This window comes from Enoplosus armatus, chromosome 5 (assembly GCF_043641665.1).
Source record: "Enoplosus armatus isolate fEnoArm2 chromosome 5, fEnoArm2.hap1, whole genome shotgun sequence".
Taxonomy (NCBI): Eukaryota; Metazoa; Chordata; class Actinopteri; order Centrarchiformes; family Enoplosidae; genus Enoplosus; species Enoplosus armatus.
In genome coordinates this window covers 23,659,145-23,681,538 of record NC_092184.1, presented here as the reverse complement: position 1 = coordinate 23,681,538, position 22,394 = coordinate 23,659,145, and the positions used below count along the sequence as shown (strand labels likewise).

General features: G+C 43.9%; 1 protein-coding gene across 1 annotated transcript; it reads left to right on the top strand.

The window, feature by feature from the left end:
* The first annotated feature begins 6,097 nt into the window (after nt 1–6,097).
* meis3 (myeloid ecotropic viral integration site 3) lies at nt 6,098–15,672 on the top strand. Its single transcript, XM_070905549.1, has 12 exons — nt 6,098–6,109; nt 9,899–10,038; nt 10,366–10,540; nt 10,633–10,683; nt 10,775–10,825; nt 11,210–11,359; nt 11,556–11,664; nt 12,116–12,261; nt 12,831–12,907; nt 13,808–13,866; nt 13,955–14,041; nt 15,473–15,672. The coding sequence occupies exons 1-12, from the start codon at nt 6,098–6,100 to the stop codon at nt 15,670–15,672; spliced, it is 1,257 nt and encodes a 418-aa protein (XP_070761650.1).
* Nucleotides 15,673–22,394: the final 6,722 nt, after the last annotated feature.

Genomic DNA, 22,394 nt, shown 5'->3' with positions numbered 1-22,394 from the left:
TGATCCGAGTCAGGTCACGGCTGCACTTTATGCACTTACAGTTGATTCTCAACATAATGATGACCACACACACACACACACACTTTGATCCCGTTTCACATTTACATCAAATTGAGGCCTTTTGCACCCACGATGTAGCACCCACTGTGCTGCTGTTGCCTTCATTTGGTGACAGTTGGGGTGACAGAAACTGTAGTGAACACACAGAGTTTTTATGGTTTCGCAGCAGAAAGCTCCCTCACGGTGAAGACTGTAACGCTGTTGATCTGTTGTCCACGCGCCTCAAAGCTTCATCAACACACTACCATCCCTCTTCTGCATAATCACCATGCTCACACTCATCCATTCACATCTTATTGCCATGATTAGATTACATCTAATGCTATTACACCGCTCCCATCTCCCTCTCCTCCTCCCTCCATCTCCGCCCCCCCCCTTCTCTCTCTCCCTCATCATGGATTTCTTGCAGATCTTATTAGTGTGTGATGGGGACCAGGTCTCCCACTTTGGATTTATGAACCCTCAGACTTCTCTCCTTTAATCTCTCCCTCTCTCCTCCTCCGCTCCCTTCCTGCATCTGTCCATCTATCATTCCCAGGGTTGGCTTGGGCGGAAGAGTATTAATCCCTCCATCCCATCTCTCACTCCTCTGGACAGATGAGGAGGTGGAGGAGGGAGATGGGGATGGGAGGAGGAGGAGGGGTAGAGGGTAGGAGACCTCAGATTACTTTTCATAATATTTCTGTAGCATTGTGGTCGGAAAAAATGCAGAGGCATTACAGGTAATGTATGCAGATTTACTAGATGATAGGTCACTGCTCTGATACCTTCAACAGGTATGAGGATGAGCTGAAGACGCTGCAGAGGTGAGTGTGTGTGGGCGACGGTGCAGAGGCAATAACTGCAGATGGGATGGTAAACAACTTAGCGTGGGAGTGTGTGTGTTGTATTGTGTGTGTATGTGTATATGCCATAATAAGGTCTATGCAAAAACGGGTCTGTGAAAAGCCTGCATTTCTGCAAAAGGGCAACAGAAACTGCATCTTATTACCTGTTGATGCCTGGGAGTGTTGGGGGAGGGGGGGGGGGGGCTGCCCTCGATACATCTATGTTTAGAATAAAGATTTGACAAACGCACCATATTTTCTAGAGTTAAATCAGAAACTTGGGAATAATGTCACAGCAGAATAAACACTATGATCCATGTAATGGAGGATATTTAAAACCTGCAACCTGTTGACAAAACTGCAAAACTGAAAAGAAGAAAGAAGAAAACAATCTTAAACCTACAGACTTAACATGTACGGACTGATTACCACTTACTTTCAGAATCAGCAGCTGTCAGTGGTTTTACCTCCTCACCTCCGCAGGTTGAAAGTGGGTCAGTTTCTGTTCTGCACCCTCAAGAAGACACTGAGATTCTGTGTCAACAACGTCAGAAAACACCAACTAAGAAAACTAACTCTCACTACTTTTCCAGGGTTAGGGTTACGCCAGGATACTTAAGTAGGAAAAACAGATATTCATCCTTCATCCTAAAATGATGTTTCCACTGTGCTTCCCTCTACAGCCCCAGCAACCCCCTTCCTGCACTGATGTTGATGCCTGTCAAACAAACACACACACACACACACACACACACACACACACCGAGTATGTTCAACAGAACCCAATAAGCTCGTGGAAATCAATTAGAGTGATCAGGACATTTAATGAGTCCGGTCCCTGCAGGCCCAATTCTCCAAAAAGTGAAGAAACAAATTCAGTGTGAAGAAAAGAAATAAAGCTTTGACCATCAGTCAGGGTGAAGCCGACTCACCTCCTCCCCTCACACACTCCCCCCTCCATCCAACCCCTTGCAGTGACAGGTAGATTAAGGGGCGTGATAGATGCCCCTCTCTGTGTCTCCCTCTCTCCACCCCCACCCCCACCCCCCCCTTTCCCTCCCCTCCATCCATCATGGCGGATGGTGTAATTGCGGCTGCGTGGGGCTGGCAGAGGGAGCCTCCATCCATCTCCTTAACAACAAACAGTCACGAGGACGGATGGCGCAGCGTTCCCTAGTTAATCTCCATCTATAAGAGGGGGGAGGGGAGGCAGGGAAGAGGAGGAGGAGGAGAGGAAGAAAGTAACAGAAGGGGGAAAGGTAGTGTTGGCTTACTATAAACAAAAAGAGATGGAGAGGGGAAGGCAGAGAGAAGGATGGAGAGATGGTGGAGGACTGAAGTGAGAGGCCTTGCCCAAACAGGTAGAAACAGCAGGGAAGATAAAGGAAGAGGAATGACCCGGCTGGGGGAGAACGAGAGAACCTGGAGGGAAAGTTTGCAAACAGGCAGATAAAGGAGGATTTAGAAGAAAGCAGGAGAGATGGAGGGAGCGAGGGAGGGAGGGAGGGCGTGAAAGTTTATGTCTATGCAGCCAGACGACCCAGAAACTGGAGAGGCACTGGCTCATAAAAATGCACTCTGCGCCCCCCCCCCCATTCTCTGTTTCTTTCCCTCATATTCTCTTTCTCCCTTTACTTCCCTCCATCACTTCGCTCCCTCTCTCTCATGCAGGCGGTGGAGGGTCACAGCTCTCTGATGTTTCGGGTGGTTGTGTGTGGTTGCCAGGGGTCACGGCAGCCATATTTTCTTAATGGTGGAGTCACTGGAGTCAACAAGGCTGGGTGGCCCTCTGCCTCCCTCCATCTCTCTCCCTGGTGGAGTCCAGTAAACTAGACTTTGCGGCGAGGTGACGGCAGAGGTGGTTGCTTTTCACCTTGCAGATGATGCATTACCATTTAAACAGGCTGCCAATGTCACATTTCTGTTTGCACCAACAGCAGAAACAAGGACAAGAGTAAAAGAGCAGAGTCTGCCATCTTTTGTTTGCAATCTAGTCAGAACTTTGCGGGATTACAGTGACCAACTCTATTTCTCATTTCACACAGGGAGACTCAAAGACGCATGTAATCTTGCAGGTACATTTCCACAGTTGTACTCACACACCCTCATAAACACAGCTCCCCTCTCTGCTTGTTGTTTCCTGTTTTCTAGCCGAGGGCATCGCCTGCAGTGAGGCCCAACTTAGAAGAGGAGCACCTTGACACTGACCCTCCGGCACGCAAGCGAACAAGTAAGCAAGCAAGCACACAAAGCCACGGACACACACATACCACTGTGTATGCACATGCGCTCAACAGGCCTTGGTGGGTGCAGAGGAGCGAGCACTTGAGCCTTGACGGGGAGTGACAAATAACTGCAGCAGCCTTGACATGCAGAATGGTCCCACGGTGAACCTGCCTGACTGATATTCAGCTGTGTAATGCAGGAAAAGGGTCCGTTTCTTGCAGCGAGAGAATTCACCGAGCTCTCAGACAAGAAGCCATTTCTTTATATTTTAATCAGCCGCCACACGTGCGTTTGCTCAATCAACAAAACACACGGGACATGCTGCAAGAAAATCTTCTAACGACCTCAAAAGGAAGGAACAGATTACTTTACTTCCAGCGTTGCTCTCTCAGGCCTCTTCTGAACAAGCTCTCTAACAGAAATCCAGACAGACTTATTAGGGATTTGGGAGGCTGGAGCACAAATCACAGATATAGAGCAGATGGAAATCAATTGTATTTAATCATGTTTGCATTACTTTTGAAACATCAAACTCCAAACAGAACATCAAGGTTTAAATAAAACAACACAAAAAGGTAATTTGTTTTAGGAAATTCCCATAAAAGGACTTACTTTACACTTATTTCTCTCTGTGTTTTATTTAACTCTACCCTGCTGTTTTATATAAGTTTATTTATTTTGATTAAACCTGGTTCTGTCTCCATGTGGGTGTGTTGTTGGAGGACATCTGCCTGCCCTCTTTGCAGTTGTGTCACCTTTCAGCACAGGTTTACCAACATATGTTTGTCATTAACATAAAGTAGAAAAAAGTAAGGTAGGTGTGTGACACAAGGAGAAGTGATAGAAATGACAGATCCTGTGGTGTTTGAGGTGTAAATGAGTGTAATCTAAATGTTTAAATAATAGGCTGTTAGATAAATGTTTGAGAGACTTGAGATTTATGGTCCAAGATGAAGGGAAACACTGACTCAAGAAGTCCCTTTCAGTTTCTAATATTTTCGCTATAACTTGTGACTAAATCCCCGAAAACATGAAGTCTTCAGATGGTGCACACTTCGCTGTTAATCCTTTTCATTCAACCTGTTAACAAAGTGAAAAACAAGCCTCGGATTGGTCTTTTCCAGCCCATTGGCGCTGCTTCACGGCTGTATTACCGGCTCAGTGTAGGAGGGGGTTGAGCGCTGTGATCACCCCTGTAGGAAACCAGCGCCCCGCGGAGTTAAAAGGCCCCTGGCTGGACGGACGGTGCGGGGCCCCTCACAGGCCGCCCCACGGTCAAACTCCATGCCGCCCACGGAGACGCCTGCCCCGGCCCGCTGTTCCCCGCCAGGCCGCTGCTGATTGAAGTGCAGCCGCCTGTTGGCCCCTCGCAGCGGGGCCCGGGAAAGGGGAGCGTTTTGAATAATTATTATGTTACTTAGGTGTCATTTACAACACAAGACTGGGGGGTTTAGATATTCCACCAACACGTGAAAGGGCTTCTTTTTTTCTCTCTGGTTAAAATTAAACTTTCTCACAATAATGGTTTTGTTTTCTCACTTCTCTCAATCAACAAAGAGGGCCAAAGGGGGACATTTGGGCAGAGTCAAAAGGCCGGCCTACAATGGACGTCGACAGAAACAATAAAACACTTTGAAAGCTATTATCAGCCAGTTACTTTCTTGTCATCCAGCACGCTTCAAACTTATTTATGACCCGGGATGAGGAGCAACTTTATTAAAACTTTTACTGCAATGACCCCTGAAATTAAATCTCCTGCAGGCAAAACAACATTTTCATGCATTTTGCTTGTTTGCTGAAAGCATTTAAAAGTGCATACCCCCCCCCCCCCCCAATGTGTTGCAAGCTGCAGACACTCGTGTGGAGGGGATTTAATGCCCAACATGGCCTGTTCTTATCACCCTAATTGATTGTCCAGAGTTGAATAGACTCTGTTAAACATGCTGCATCCCGCTGCAGAGAGAGAGAGAATCCCGAGATGATAAGCGAGGATGGAGGGATGGTGGAGGAGTGATATCAGGTCGGAGGAGAGCCGAGATAAAACGATCGACGGGGTCTTCTTCTTCTTCTTCTTCTTCTTCTCTGGCGTTTTGTGTGTGCGATAAGGAGGAGGAGTAAAGGAGGAAGAGGAGGAGGAGGGATGGAAGGAGGGAGTGAGGGGGGGCAAGAGACCCCGCCGTGTTTTGACCCTCCGAAACCTCCCCGCGCACCGCACACCACCACCATCACCACTCCTCCTCCTCCTCCTCCTCCTTCCTCTCTCCTCTTGAGAGTGAAAGCACCATCGCTCACTCCCAGTCGTGACATTTTCCAGCCTGTCGCCGTATGCTGAGCGGACAGCGAGCACAAGGAGCCAAAAAGGAAGGGACGCTTTCTCTCCGTCTCCCACGGCACACCGAGCATCCCGACGGCGGCGAGCCGGAGCGAGAGACCAGGCGGAGGCGAGGCGCTGCAGGAACCCGCTGCTGCTCCCTTTCACCGGGTTTCTGGACTACACCGGACACGGTGCCCCGAACAGGACTGGATACAGCGATTATTTACGTCTCGGTGGGACATTTTACACCATTTACCGGAGCCCTGCATATTACTCAGCACCCTCAGCCGGTAGCATTTAACAGGCTGCGAGCTTTATTGCCGCTAATAAAGCTTTAACGTAACGTAGACAAGGATCGCAACGTCCATAAAAGCTCCAGTCCCGTCATAATGTTGTAATATAAAAGGCGATGGGCTCGGAGTAAACACACACACACACACACACACACACGGAGCAGGTCTCCACTGTTTTCTACCCACAGCATTATGTGTTCGTTTAATCCTCATGAGGCCGCTTTTGCATGATGTTTACAACCTCAGTGTTAATGAATATATATTAAAAAAAACACTTTTATTTCCAGGAGCCCAGAGACAGAAGAAGGGAGCAAAGCTCGCTGGACTAGCCGAGCAGCGCATCATCATCTCCGGTGTGGGACTGGCTGTCGAGTCGCATGGAGAAGAGGGTAGGTGGTCTGCTGATTTTTATTATTATTATTATTATTATTCTATTGTGTTTTTGATGAGAAGGGTTCAGACCAGAGCCTGGTGGGATAGCCGATTTTATATCGCCAAGGAGAAGGGGGTAATTAGAAAGACATCATAATGGGAGCATATGGCTGGGAATCCTCTTTGCACTGCTGGGTCTCTGGTCGGGTTTAGCAGCCAGCCATACAAAACACAAGGCCCACTGGAAACAGGCTAGTGGGCTGTACTGTCGTGGGCTTAATGTTTAGGGGAAAACAACAGAAGGACGTGCCAGCAGGACCCCCTTGTTGTACTGTAAAAGAAACGTTGCAATGCGCTGATAAACAACTTCTAAACCCTCCACCTTTAACCAGCCATACTGCCCAATTCAGAAGGTGAAATGCAGTTCAGTGGAGGTTGTGTTGCAGCGTAGATGTCACTGTTGATTTTGGATCTAATGTTTAATCCTCTCCTTAAAATAATATGGATTTTCTTGTCGCGTAATGTCAGCCAGGCGTTAGAATGGCACATGAGGGTTAGAGGGGAGGTCATTAAGAGGCAGAGGAGAGGAGATGCAGCTCCTCAACTCGGTAAGTAGGTCAGTTTTTTTGCTACAGTGATTCAGAGGCATGGTGGTGGTGGTGGTGGTGGTGGTGGAGGAGAAACAGGCAGTGGCTGACGGGCAGCAGGCAGACCGAGACCTCTGAGTGGAAGAGAGCAATTAGAGATGTACAGTGTGCAGACAGAAAATCACTGCTGTATGAAAACAGAGCAGAGGAAAGGTCCACACACACCTGCTGTACAGTGCACACACACACACACACACACACACACACACACATCGAGAGCAATTTAAAAGCTAAATAAAAAAAGACATTCACAATCAAATAGCTTTCAGCTGTTTGTGTAATAATATAAATGCATCACAGGCCGTGTAAGCTGTTTACTGGGTGTTAACATTTATATTTCATTGGTCCATTCAACTTCACACATACTTTATAATATTATTCTATTCGGTTTCGCACGGGCACAGCCTTGTATAATAAACACGAGTTTCTTAGGGCAAAATTGTAAGAAAATCCAATGGAGTTTGGTGGTTAAAAAAAGTTGTAGTTGTTTTATGACACTGTGAAGGCAGAACTTGATTTCAGATCTGTAGCAGGTCCAGTTTGATATGTGTGTTTTTATCTGCTTTAAATACAGGAGTGACACCAGACGTCTACCTGTAGCCACAACGATTCTTTGTAACTTTAGGCAACTTTAACAAATACTTTCTAAACGCTTTGTTTTTATGGCCGCCTTCGCTCGTTTCGTTATAGTTTGTTCCAACTTTTTTGTTGTTCTCAGCCTTGTTTATTTAAGCGCAGAAAACTACGAAACTCGAAGCAAATTCATCAAGGTTTTTGTTGGACATTTAGAACATTTGTAGAGGTGAAGAAGTCCTGAAGCAGATTCACGTTTCACTTGTATTTTTCTAAATCGACGCACTGAGAAAACGAGTCTGTTTGCTTTCTTATAGGATTCTGTTTTAATGTAGAAAAGAGAATTGGTTTTAGATAAAAGCCATTATACTAAAATAAAATGTAGATGTTTACAAAGTTAAATGGTTAAATGCGCATTCTTTTTAAATAGTAAAGGATGTTTATTAGTTCAGTCACACTTTTAAGAGCGTCTAAAATATGAGACGAAACTCAGTTCATTTTTTACTTTTTATTTTACACAATGTCTCGTTTCAGTCTAATATAAATCCAGTTCTGCAAAGCTGCATGATGTAATTCCTGCATATCGTGACGTGTTGTCGGCTCTGGAGGATGAGGCAGCAGAAGCAGCCCGTCAGGCCTGCGATAACTTTTTCTGTGGAAATAACACATTTAAAACGTGTGATTAAAATGTTGTCCTGCCATCTGAGGCCTGTTTACCAGCTCCGTGACTTAAAAAAAAGGGAAAATTCGCGGAATTTGTCATCTCGACTTGTGCGCTTTGATCCGCTGGACGCACAGAAACCCGATAGGGGCCGTGCGTAAAGAGGGACGCGCAATCCGATAGCGGTGATTGTGTTAATAGCCAGCCTCCATAAAAACTAGAAGGTGTCCCGGGCCAGGGCCTCAGAGCAGGTGCTTTCTGTGATCCCGGTGGCCATATGGGACTCTGAAATACAACAATTTGATAAGCCACTTAGGACAGTGGTTCCCAAAGTGGGGTCCGGAGACCTCCAGGGGTCCCGCAGAGGGGTTTGCAGGAGGACAGTGCTTGCACATGGAGAGGGACAATTTAATATTTGTATTATTTCATTCCCAGAGGTTAACACAGAGAGAATAACTGCTTTCATGTTGGCTGTCACTGTTGCACTCTAGTTATTTATGCACTTCACAAATGACAAAAATCATCTCAAATTGGACACACTTGGACCAAAATCTTGGCCGTCTTTGAGCCTTTGGAGTTCTGAAATATAGTTATTACTCATCTGAAGGAACAAATATAAAGCAGTCACACACTTCTGGAGTAAACCATCGCCTCTTATAGCAGGCCGCCTGGGGAAACGTCTCCACAGGAAAACTAGGCTGAGCAGATCGTGACTTTTATGGCTCAGAAGTGAAAGGTGTCCAGGCCAGGCCACCTAGCAGGTGCAGTCTGCCTGTCTGTCTGTGATCCCGGTGAGCCCTGTGGGACTGCAACCCGGAGTCCCTTTAATCCAGCAGAAAGAGAAACAGAAGCAGATCTGCTGACCTGAGCACCGACGCCTCAGAGGCAGAAGCTGCAGAGGAGCATAAATTAGCTCCATAACATGAGGGGGGGGGGGGGGGGCAAGGGAGTCAGACATGTATATTCATGATGCTATGTATCTGTGCCTGTGTGTGTGTGTGTGTGTGTGTGTGTGTGTGTGTGTGTGTGTGAGCGGGCCCCAGTGAGGCTGTCGCAGCGGGTTGCGAGGGACGTCTCAGCACGGCTCCCGCCTCGTCTGAGTTTAGGAGGGAGGAGACGATATTAGCAGCTACAGGATCTCATCTCCATCTTTTCTCATCTCCTCCCTTTCTTCTTTTTTATTTTTTAAATCTTGACTTGCTGCATTTCTGAGGTTATCCAAGTGCAGAGAGACTCTTCAGCAGCATGTGATCCTCCAGCTGAAGTGAGAGCAGAGAGATCATCAGGTTTCTCATGAGGGAATGTGGATTGTACAGTACACAACACAGCAGGGACAATGCTCTAATAATGTACACACACACACACACACACACACACACACACACACACACATTAGACAGAATGATTTGAGTCTAAGGAAGTTGAAGCTTTTCTGACTGTTGATCTTTGTTGATTTCTGTGTTTGTTTTGCTCGCAATGATGTAAGTGTTTTACTTCAACACTACTGTCACTAAAATACACAAATACATGTGCATGTACACACACACGAGAGCTGAAACAATTCACCAGTTAGTGGCAGAAAATGAATCAGCAACTATTTAGATTTTAACTGTTTTAAGTATTTTCTTTATTATTCCAGCTTCTGGGATGTGAACATTTGCTGGTTTTATTAGTTTTCTATGATGGTGAATTGAATGTATTTGTGTTTTGTCTGTTGTTTTATTTGTGAACATGAATGTTAGTTGCAGCCTTGACACACACACACACACACAAACATGCAAACAGGCGCAGCGGTTCAGACACAAACACGGCTGCAGATCACGGAAGCAGCCACATAATAAAATCACTGTAAGACTCGATGTCCGACGGGCACAGATGTCGAACGTGTCTCATGTCTACTGTCTTTCCATCTAATTGTGTTTCAGTATGAAGAGCTGGTGCACTACTCAGGGTCGGAGGGCATGTCGGTGGGGGGGTACGGGGACGATGTCAGACCATTTCCTCCCCCACAGTATGGACCCACCATCCCCGACTCCCTCAAACACCACAAAGACCAGATCTATGGGTGAGCATGTGTGTGTGTGTGTGTGTTTGAAACCCTATATGTGGTGGAAACAATGATTTATGAAGCCTGTTAGTGGCTAGAAAATAGTTTCGTACTTTTAGCAGATTAACATACTGTATATATTTGTACACTGAATATAAAAATACACGTGGAGTGTTTACAGCTGTCTGTTTCATAAATACTGTGCTATGAAGTTTCTTATAACACCTTCTGTGAATGTATCGTGTGTACACTATGTCAACTGTTACTGTGTTTATGTATAGTATGTTAACTGTGTATATATATGTGTGTGTGTGTGTGTGTGTGTGTGTGTGTGTGTGTGTGCAGTCACCCACTGTTTCCACTGCTGGCCTTAGTGTTTGAAAAGTGCGAGCTCGCCACCTGCTCCCCTCGAGACTCGGTCTCCCTCTCAGCCACCTCCCACCTCCCCGGCATGACCAATCACAGCGACGTCTGCTCCTCTGAGTCCTTCAACGATGACATCGCCATGTTTGCTAAACAGGTGAGGGACTAGCCGCGAGAGCCAATCACAGAGCAGACGTCGATGAAAGCCAGTTTTCAGATTTGTAATAATTTGTCGATTTTGTGCGGCAGATCCGTTCGGAGAAGCCCATATTTTCTTCCAACCCTGAGCTGGACAACTTGGTATGATTCGCACTGAAACATGAACACACCTTTTGCACACATGCATTGTGGGATGTGTGTTGATAAGTAACGCACGTTCTCCTCTCCGCAGATGATCCAGGCCATACAGGTCCTCCGCTTTCACTTGCTGGAGTTGGAGAAGGTTGGTGGGAGAGAAGCACGTTTTCATTTTAAGGCCTTTCTTTTTGTTTGGACACTGTGTGTTAATGTGCATGTGCACTACAATCATATGCTGCTTGTCATCAACAAAGTTAGTTTAATCAAACCACTTATGTTGAGAAGGTTTAAGGGAATCTTTGCGTTTCAATTTGTAAACCCGGGAAGGAAAATTCGATCAGGCAGTAAAATCTTTCTTTTAATGGCCAGAATGAACAGGAGGAATGATCCAAGCTCTGATATACATCATGTAGGCATGTGTGTGTCGTTTTAAAAGACACTGTCCTATCCTTAAATGTTCACAGCACTACTCTGACCTCAGAGGTGGTGTTGACAGTATGCACTGACGAATGTAAATCTGTTTCCGAAGGTGCACGACCTGTGTGATAACTTCTGCCATCGCTACATCACCTGTCTGAAGGGCAAAATGCCCACAGACCTGATCCTGGATGACCGGGAGGGCGGCTCCAAGTCCGACATGGAGGACTTCACCGGATCCTGTTCCAGTCTGTCGGAGCAGGTGAGACGAGCTGCCAAAGTTCAGAATGTCAAACAGCATGCAGTAACACTGCGGCAAAACATCCACCTGTCCAGCTGCACCCACTGGATGTCTGAATAATGTGTTTGATGGCTCCTTGTTGTCTCACCTGCCGGGGGATTCCTCTTCTTCCCATTACTCTGCCTCCAACCTCCTCTCCATCGCTCTCTCCCTGCAGAATGCATCGTGGTTACGGGAGCCAGATGAATGTGCCACTACTCCTCTGGGGACACCAGGCACCTGTGGCCTGCCTTCGCTCAGCACGGCAGACAACTGTAGCGACACAGGTACACACACACACACACACACACACACAGTGAAAACACTGTACGTGTGAGGAAACACTGCACTGTAAACAATAGCATATTTCAGAGAGTGATGCACAAAGGAAAACATGAGGAGCAACTTCCTCACTTACCTACTTTCAGAGACAGCTCGAGGAAGTATGTCTGAAGTTTAACCATAAACATCCATCTCATCAGCTAATTGTTGCGGACAGGATACAGTTTGGTTGTTTATATATTTGTAGCATGATTGATCGATCAGTAATTGTAATTAATTGCAATGCAACATTCTGATCACATTTTACACACGAGAATGCATTAATGTTTTCATCATTAATACTGTTACAGTGAGTTTGCACGTAGATGTGTTTACTTATAGAGACACACACTATCAGTTGCACCCTAATAGACACTCACAGAGATATGATGAGATATGAAATGTGCATCCCTGCAGGAGATGGTCTGGACGGAGGAATGGCGTCCCCTAGTACAGGAGAGGAGGACGAGTCCGACAGGGACAGGAGGAACAACAAGAAGAGAGGGATCTTCCCCAAAGTGGCCACAAACATCATGAGAGCGTGGCTCTTCCAGCACCTGTCGGTGAGAGAGCCTTTTCATCAACAGAGTTAAATTACAACAATTAAAACCACCCTGCAGAGCCACAAACAAAACAAAGAAAGCTTACTGTAACGCCGCATGAGAGAGGAATGAAAGAGAGGATTTAGTGTGAGGCAAAACATCACTGACAAGAATAGATAGAGAGGGGAAGCGAGCGTATAATGGAGGTCAATTAAATTAAATGAAAAATCGGGGGATTAAGTGATTATGTGAATATGCTTGCTATTGAATAACTGTGGAAGTGATAGAAATTGGGTGAGTAATTGTTAGTGAGGTAATTAGCTACTAAATGAAGCAGGTCAAATGTTGCTTCACTCCAATTATTACAGTGTGTGTGTGTGTGTGTGTGTGTGTGTGTGAGGTTGAGTGCAGATGTGAATTCAGATGGAAGGTCATCAGTATTCACGCTGAGATTTCTCTCACATACGTTATTTCATTGCAGGTTATTATGTCAGCGTCAGCCTCGAGATTATTCTCTTGTTGTAAATGTTCTCATGTGAGCCGGGTGTGTTTGGATTTCTTTAACCCCAGCTCTGTGTGTCCTCTCCCAGCACCCGTACCCGTCTGAGGAGCAGAAGAAGCAGCTGTCCCAGGACACAGGGCTGACCATCTTACAGGTCAACAACTGGTCAGTGCACTCTCAGATCAATATGCTAATTAATGTTCCAGCCCGGGGGCTTATCAATAATCAGTTAAACTGTCATGTTTAAATGAAAATTATTAACACGGCTGTCGCCACGTCAATGACATGCTGCTGCTGCAGAAGTGAATGAGTGTCTATATTTTACACCTCACTTCAGTCACATTTCTTGCTCAGTAACTCTTTATTGTGCACTTTTTGTGAGAATAAATGTCAGTTAAATGAAAGGTTGCACGTTTACTAGACTTTTAGAGAAGACTGTGATCTACTTTATTAGAGAGAAGCTTGTAACAGAGGAACAAATGTCCTACTAAGCATTTTCTTTTTCTGAAGCTGCAGCGCAGTAAAATCCATTTGCTCTATGTTCATAAAACAGAATAGAAAATCAATATCCAATAATCAGATGGTTTTACTGCTCCCTATTGCCCTATTCACTCCCCAGGCACACATGTATCTGTGCAGACAGAACACACACACACACACACACATTTCCATGTTGCTGAATGTTCAATATCTGTGCGTCAGATATTGATACGGAAAAAAGAAAAAAACATACAAAACCAAATTAAAATGTGTGTTTCATGTTAAAACAATAGGTTTTGTAATCTGATAATGTGCATGTTTTTTTATCTGTACGCCTGCTGCAGCACACACGCAGAGTGACCCGATCAATGCCGATCAATCAATTATCACAGGGCGATCAATACCCGCTCTGGCCTAACGTTGATTTACTCTGCCCTCTGAAAGGGTTAAGTGGTTGTAAAATAGAAAAGGTTAATAGTCTCCCGGTCAGCCTTTTTCTCCATTAACGGGTGGCCTCGTCCATCTCTCTCTCTCTCTCTCTCTCTCTCTCTCTGTTCTTTCTCTATGTCTCTCGCCCCTGTGCAGGTTCATCAACGCCAGGAGGAGAATAGTTCAGCCGATGATTGACCAGTCAAATCGCTCAGGTCGGTGTTTATAAGTCAGTCAGCTGGTCGCTCGCTCTGTAAACATCTGTGTGTGTATTTGTGTCTGACGGTGTGTGTTGTCCCACAGGTCAGGGTGGTCCCTATAGTCCAGAGGGAGCAGCTCTCGGGGGCTACGGGCTTGACGGACAGGCCCACCTCGGGCTTCGGACAGCAGGTACAGTAACCTGTAGGGTGATACTGCACCAGGATGAGGCTGGTGATATATTACATATTATTACTGCCAACAAATCCCATGAAAAGACCAAAACCAACAATGAATTTATGCTGTTATCCAAAGTCTGATATATCTTCTTCCTCTGAGCCAAAGAGCTCCATTGTTGTCCAGAAACTATTAATAAATCACATCAATGAGCAACACTGTCACACTGTTCCTTCATCGCTATGAACACACACACTGTAGTTTATTTTGACTCAGTCCCACATACACCGTCCTGTTGCCCCAAATACTCACTAGAGCACCAAATGTATCCGCGGCGGAAAATAGTCCCCAAGAAATGCACTATTTCCTCCTGTTTGAGTCACGTTTGCTAAAAACTACAGTGAGCAGCTGTTTCTGTGAACTAAACTTAAACCATAAATGGGCCCAGGGCTGAGAGCCACAGATGGAAAGTCGAAAAGTATTAAGAGAGGGACTATCACACTGTTCGTGTTGGTCTTTTCATAGGATTTGTTGACAATAAGAAAATATAGAATATCACCAGGTTTATCCTTGAAGTCCAATTAAGGAAAAGTCAAAAGGAGATCGCAGAACTCTGCTGAGTACCTTGCAGATAAATAAAGATATAAATATTTATACTCTCTGTTTAATCCTCACTGTGCCTTTTCATTAAATACTACGAATATAAATATTTATAAGTAAAGAGTGACTCACGTACTGTTTAGTGACAAATGCAGTTTCTGTACGGACTTCTACAACTCCACTATCATTTTAATGATCGATGATTTTTATCACCATGTTCAATTCCTCACGCTGGAGAGGGCAGCGCTGTGTAGGAAGTTATGGACTGAAGCTTTAAAGAAACAATCTGTGATTTAAATGTGAACAAAAGGACAGCAGACCACCAAGAACCTGGACCCTCAACAAGTCTTTTACTGTAATACATGACAGTAGACAAAGTAGTGAATCTCACACCGTGCAGCCAAACATTGTTCAAAACCTACAGAACTTTATTTTGAAATCTTGTAGAAATCTGAAAGTTTCCAACCCCCCCCCCCCCCCTCCCCAAATAAATCAGAATTTCAGGAAAAATCAATTAAAACCTGGAAAAATCTGATACAGATTAAGTTCAGGAAGGCATGCTTATATATTATATATTCATCTTTAAGCTAAATAGATAAATAAAGGATTTAATTACCAGTTTCAGTGCAAAAATGAAGGAGAACCTACAAATGTTATGCTCCCCAGTGCAACACACGATTCAGCAAAAGTAAAGTTACTGATTGTTACTGATGTCCACTGTTACGTCCACACTTGACTATTGTATGGTTCGATACCCTGAATGAGTTTATCCATTTCACTGGAGCCAAATCCTCAACATGTCCCTCTGTATCCACATTGAAAATGTCCTCTGCGTCTCCCCACCAGGCCTCCAGGGGATGTCTTCTCTGCAGGGCGACTACCCCGGCGCTCTACTGTCCCAACCTGGCTACCCTCCCCACCCGGGACCCTCCCTCCACCCGTACCCGGGCCCACACCCCCACCCCGCCATGCTGCTCCACCCGCCGCCCCACGCACACCCTGCAGAGCCGCTCCTCGCCCAGGGACTGGACATACATGCGCACTAGCTGTGGGGGGAGTTGGAGTGTGTGTGTGTGTGTGTGTGTGTGTGTGTGTGTGTGTGTGTGTGTGTGAGGGCAAATTACTGTATGAATGTGTGTGAGTGTGTGTGTGTTTGTGTGAGGTATATGTGTGTGTGCTGCTGTGTATGTGTAATGACACATACAGAACACTATTTAAAGAAAAAAAGACACATTGCTCTGAAAGTTTACATTCCCCACTGAAAGACACTGACCTCAATGTAGCTGTTCCACTCGCTAACACACACACACACACACACGTAGACATAAACATTACACACACACACAGTCTGGACCCACAGGTTTAAGCCATACCTCTTTCAGAGTAGAAGTGCTTCCTCCTCTCCAAATGTCTCCACTGTGTCCTGTGGGCGAGACACATGCTTTAAACTACACTTCCCATCATGCCTGCTGAACTACAGGAAGACGGATGAATATATAACCCCAGACTTGGCAACAGCACATGGACGTTACTGGATGGGACCTGATCCTGTGAACACGCCTTCTTCACTACTCCCTGTCTTCCTTCACACAATGACTGTCAAAGACACGCACACACACACACACACACACACACCTCCACACACACTTTATTTAAAGCTGATTTGAGTTTTTTCTTATTCTATTTTTGTATTTATGTGTGCCACTCCAGGACGCAGCTTCACGTGAGCTTGTTGAATTATTAGTGCTCTTCCTCAGCATGAAGCTAAACACTATGAATGACTTCCAGTCTGCCTCGCTCTCGTACCACTGACCTCCTTAAGACGCCAACAGGTGTCCGTTACCTTAGGATCTCTCCTACACACACAACATACACACACACACACATAGCAACACACACTACACTGAAAGCCATGTCTACACACACAGACACACACACACGATCTTCTGTAAGCATTTCTAGTACATTTTTTTGTCTGTTACAGCGGAGTGTGAGGGGAGCTGCAGCCAAAGGACTCTTGAAACATTCGGCTCCCTCTCCACTCGGCTCGGACTGCTGAAACATTTCTGAATGACGATGGGAAATACAGTTAAAGTATTAAAATGGTTTTTTTTGTAAGACTTGTCACTGGTCATCTGTGTGTTGTGTCTGATTCTGCCAGTTTATAGCTCTGGTGCAGGAGCAGCAACAGTCTGAAACTGAAAATGCAGTACTATATAGTATATTTATTAACAGGTTTGTAGTAAGTAAATTAAATTCATACTCACAGAAGTCAGCATGCATACATTTACTTGATTTTTGGGTGTGCAGTTAATAAAAACTGTTGATAGAAACTGCACCAAATAAAGATATAGAGATAAGATATAAAAAATATAACTAACTCATTTAGTATCACTTCTTTTAGTATAAAATGTAAAGTATATTAATTTATTACACTCAATGCAAAAACAGCATTGTTAGTTAATTAATTAGTTAGTTGGTTGTGCCGTTTATCGATCGTGCAAAGATGTCTGAAAAGCAGACTGTAATCTAGACGTGACTTGAGTTGGAGAGTGTCATCATTGTGTCATCTGCATAAAAATGGATATTAGAAGTGTTGGAGTAATAATATTGTTCATGTGGATTGTAAATGATAATGGACCAAGCACAGAACCTTGTGGTACCCCCTTGGTTACCAAAAGGGAGGCTTGTGGCTCGTGTAGATCTTTTGCTCACATCCTTCCTTCCTACTTGTTTATCAACTAAATTAAGGATAATCATGGTTCAACACCTACAAACACCAAAACTTGAACAACCTCTACATTTGTGTAATTGCTCCCCTTGCAGCTCCTGTTGTCCGTGTCCTATCCACAGCCTTCACCTCATCTCTGATCTACATCCTTTTAACCGTCAGACAGCCATACATAATTCCACCTTTTGCCACCCTACACCCACCCACAGCACCCCAAACACACAACAAACACTGAATACACCCCCCAAACACACACACACCCTGCCCCCATTCGGCCTGGAGCAGTGTGTGTGTGTGGGGGGGGTCAGGGGCCAGAGTGCAAACAGAGGTCAACAGGAAATGGCTGTTCTCCCTGGCACCCAGGTCCTGACCTCAGCACCGCTCCACTTTTCATTTCTCTTCGTCCTTCCTCACGCTCACTCCCAGGACGTCTTGGTCAGGATGGGCCCCTCATTTTTTTACTCTTTTGCCTCTCCACCTCCCTCCTTTTCCACAACATGTAACATGTCTTGTAAAACAGTGCAATTTATTTCAATCTAAACCACTTCTACACCAGTAAGCTCCAACGGTTGGGCGCTAAACTCTGGTTTACCACAAAGCTCTTTTTGGGTGGACATGGGTAAAGTTTCATTTTTATTTTTCATGACATGATAAAAACACTACTTCCTTAGATATTCGATCACTTGCAAGACTAAACACACACACCGTCCATAATCTGTGTTCCGTTGAGTATTTTGCTTTAGAGCAATACTCTGCCATCTCTTCTAAGACTTCACTTCAAATCTCTCCTCAGACCAAAAAAGAAAGCAGGAAAATATAAATTCCACTGACTTTTTTTATGAAGCAAAAGTCATTTTCAATATCAATTTCAAGTTTCAATTTACTTACATAGAGCCCTATTGATAAATATGCATTTATGTTAAAACAAGAGAGTCTGAGCTGAATGGTAACAGCTGCATGCTGATAGCATTAAGATTCGACCTCAGGAGAACATGAATGTGTGGACCGAATTTCACAGCAATCCATCTCATAGTTGTCAAGACATTATACCCAACATCATGATGTTTAGATGAAAAAGATGAAAAGGATCACCAAAGTTATTCACTGGGCTCCATCAACGACCTCATATTTGTTGACCTAATTCAGTCTGGACCAAAGTGGTAGACAGACGCCACACACGTTAGTATTTGTAAATGAACTCACTTACCTATCGCCACGTCGCTAGCGTGGCTAAAAACTAACTTTCAAACCCTGTCCCTTAGAAATGACGTCCTTTTCAACAAAATGAGGAAATGTTTTCAATTAGCATAACTGCCACGTCACAAAATGTTCACTGACAACGTATATCATTTGTTTTCCAACAGTATCTATTCACACAGGTACAGCATTAGGACACTTTGTTATGATTCTGTTTAGGTGCTCGAAGTACTTAAGTTTCAATACAGAAAAATGTCAACAGTGACTTGAACCAAAAGACATTAAGAGTTTACTTTTTAACATTAAACCAAAATCACAAACCCAACCAAAGTGCTCTCTGGTGTCAAAGTCCTGTGTTTTGTGCACCCACCGTTCACCCCAAACTTCTCCTTTCAACATGCGGCCGATATAAAAATGTAGCACTTCCCTCACTGGAAAAAAACATTGTCATTATCCAGGAAGCAGTTGCTGTTCCCTACAAAACGTAATTGCCAAAATAGGTACAGCAGATAGGTTTGAATATCTTTATCAGTATCAGAACTTACATTTTTATCTCCAGCCCAGGCAGGGATCTAATCAGAAAAATCAACAACACATATTTTATTCTTACGTCGGTGGACAGCCTTCACTCACACAGTGTAATTCATGCTCATAGCCTCAGCTTGTGATTGGTTCAGATAGATTGCCCGTCTTTTTTCTCACCAACACAGACTCCATTAGATGGTGGGAATTACACCTCATAAAATCTGCCTTTACGTTGACAAATGAAGAGGAGACGGGGGAAAGTGCTTGAATGCATTTTGCGTTGTGTTTCGATGTTTGTGTACGGTGTTGGAAGAGACCGCAGCAGATGATTTAGATGTACAACTTTACAAATCAGAGGTGTGAGGTTTTGGCTGAGTTGTGAAAAAGACATTTTTGTGGGAAATGTATTTCATCAAATTCACATGAGCTGAAACATTTTGTTAAAATGACAACAGTGTGATTGTCCTTTCAAATGAGCTCCACTGTTACGGCGTTGGCCCTGTGCGGGATGATTCATATACGTTGCACTCCTTATAATGTCTCTATCATTTCAAGAGTCCTGCTGGTTTGAATTTGACCATTTGGGCTGTTGAAGCAAAATGAATACACATGTGTAATGTGAAAATGTGCACGCCTGCTTGTGTCGGCGCATGAATGTGTGTGCATAAATATATTTTAGCATAAATTGTATGTGGTCGTGGGGGGGGGGGGGGGGGGGGGTGGGTTACTCTGGTGGTCATTAATCATTCAATTACACACCTGTCAGAGTTCAGACAAGGGGGGGGGGGGGGTAATGGAGGAATGCAGCAGGGAAATGAGGAAGAGCAGACAGGAACTGAATGAGGAGGAATGAAAAAGGACCAGAAGGGTTAAAGAAAGAAAGAGAATGGGTGAAAGTTTTATTATGTTGTAGTGTGTGAACGAGCCGTGACACGGACAAGCTGCCGGACGGCCACGGCTTCTGAAAGGCCTCAGTAGAGACAAAGACACTTACACGTCTCATAGCGGACGAGTGAAAGATGAGGACAAGGCAGTAAAGATGCAGTCAAACTCCATCGGACTTCATCCAAAACTGATTGAGGGGGATTTCTGAGCTTTGAGTGAAACAGTGCAAAGCAGTGTGAGAATATGACGATTATTAAAAGCAGGTTTAATATGAAAAACAAAATCAAGCTGTTATTTTATGTCTAATAGGTTGTAATGGTTCTATTTCTTGCTCACATACTTGCAAGTAATTAAAAAACGGAGTAGTCCTTATGATTTTTCTTTTTTGAGGGGGGTGTACTAATACTAATATTAATACTAATAGTATCAGTATTGCTGATGCTTATTGTCATTGTATGATGCTTTCTGTAGTTAGTTTATAAATAATTTATGTTAGTATCTTTTGTACTAACAGGAATTAATACAAGAAGAGCATTAGTGGAGAAAATATTTACTTAAGTAAAAGTAAGAAATGTATGAAAATACTTTTAAAAAAAAAAGGGAACTTAAAACTTAAACAAGTACAACAACTTAAAACAGTAAAGTCCTGCATTGAAACTTCATATTTCAGAAAAATGGCTCCTGTGAGTGTTATCATATTATATATTATTCTGTAATATTGGATTATTATTATTACATGTGCATTAATGTGCAAGCAGCATTTTACTGTTGTAGCTGGTCGAGGTGGAGCTTCTTTGAGCTACTTTATTTACTGTAGTTTAAACTATAACAATGCATCATACAGTACCTAACATCTTTGAAGTAACCAGGAACTATAGCTGTCAAATAAATGTAGCAGAGTACAAAGTATTTAACTCTGAATTGTCGTGGAGTAGAAGTATAAAGTAGCATGACATGGCAATATTCAAGCAAAGTACCTCAAGTTACAGTACTTGAGTAAGTTCCACCACTGAAGACAAGCACCAACAATTAATATATATATACTCTGAGATCTTTCTCACCAAAATCTGCATATTGTTGTCTCTTTATTGGTTTAAGGACTCAGTAGTTATATAATTATATACATATATATATATATATATATATATATATATATATATATATATATATATATTGGAAATAGTGACACTGTATGTTTGTACTGTATGTGGCTCTTTGTCGCCTATTTCACCTTCTATGCAATACATGTTTAAGTGTATATGTGAGCGCGCAAACACACACACACACACACACACACACACACACTTAATCCTCTGTGTGTGTGTGTGTATGTGTGTTGCAGTCTCCATGTTTAGCTGCAGTACCTCGACTGCCTCAGGCCACAGCCATCTGTGCCCCCCCCCCCCTCATTTCACATACACACAAATACACACACTCCTCTTCTCTTCTCTGTGGACCCCCTCCTCCACTGCCGCCACCACTGCCAGCCATATATCTAATTTATGGCCGTGGTGAGTGCGTTACACACACTCATGTATGCATAATATATCACATGTGTGAAAGAACTGTGTGTGTGTGTGTGTGAGAACGAGTGTGTGACACTATGTGTTGGCCAGAATAGTCTTGACCACAACTCCTTCCTCAATGCTTCCCTAAATGTTGCTGTGTGTGTGTTTATGTGTGTTTATGTGTGTGTGTGTTTATGTGTGTGTGTGTTTATGTGTGTGTGTGTGTGTGTGTTTGTTTTCCCAATAAATGTGTGATCCAGCCTGTATCACTGTGTTTCTTTCTTCCACCAGATCTGACAGCACCGATAAAGTATGAGAAGAGAACGGGAATGTGTGTGTGTGTGTGTGTGTGTGTGTGTGTGTGTGTGTGTGTGTGTGTGTGTGTAAAGGCCCAGCTGTTTCTGAGCTTGACATCCACATGTAGGCTGAATGCCAGATGTCTCATTAGGCAAATTTGATTGGCTCGGTCATTTAGAATGCAGCAACGATACGGTTCCATATGTGTGTGTACATAAAGCTGTGTGTGTGTGTGTGTGTGTGTGTGTGTGTGTGTGTGTGTGTGTGTGTGTCTGTGTTTACATTTACATAAGAGGCCCTGCGTGTAACTATTTACATGTGTACATGCCCAATGTATGTGCATTCATTAACTATTTTGGTATTTGAATTTACAGGCTGTTAAAAAAAAAGAACTACATAATAACTGTGTAAAATTAATTCAATAGGAAATTACAAAAACTAATAATCAAGTAAAATAAATTGTTTAATTTCCCCCCGGGGATCAATTAAGTATTTCTGATTCTGATTCTGAAATGGAACAGCGAGTTGTTGCACTTTTTGTGCTTCAACGTCTACAGATCCTTTAACTTTTTTAACTGCCTCCACGTTAACTCCCACTTCAACTGCTCTGAGTGCATCAACCTCA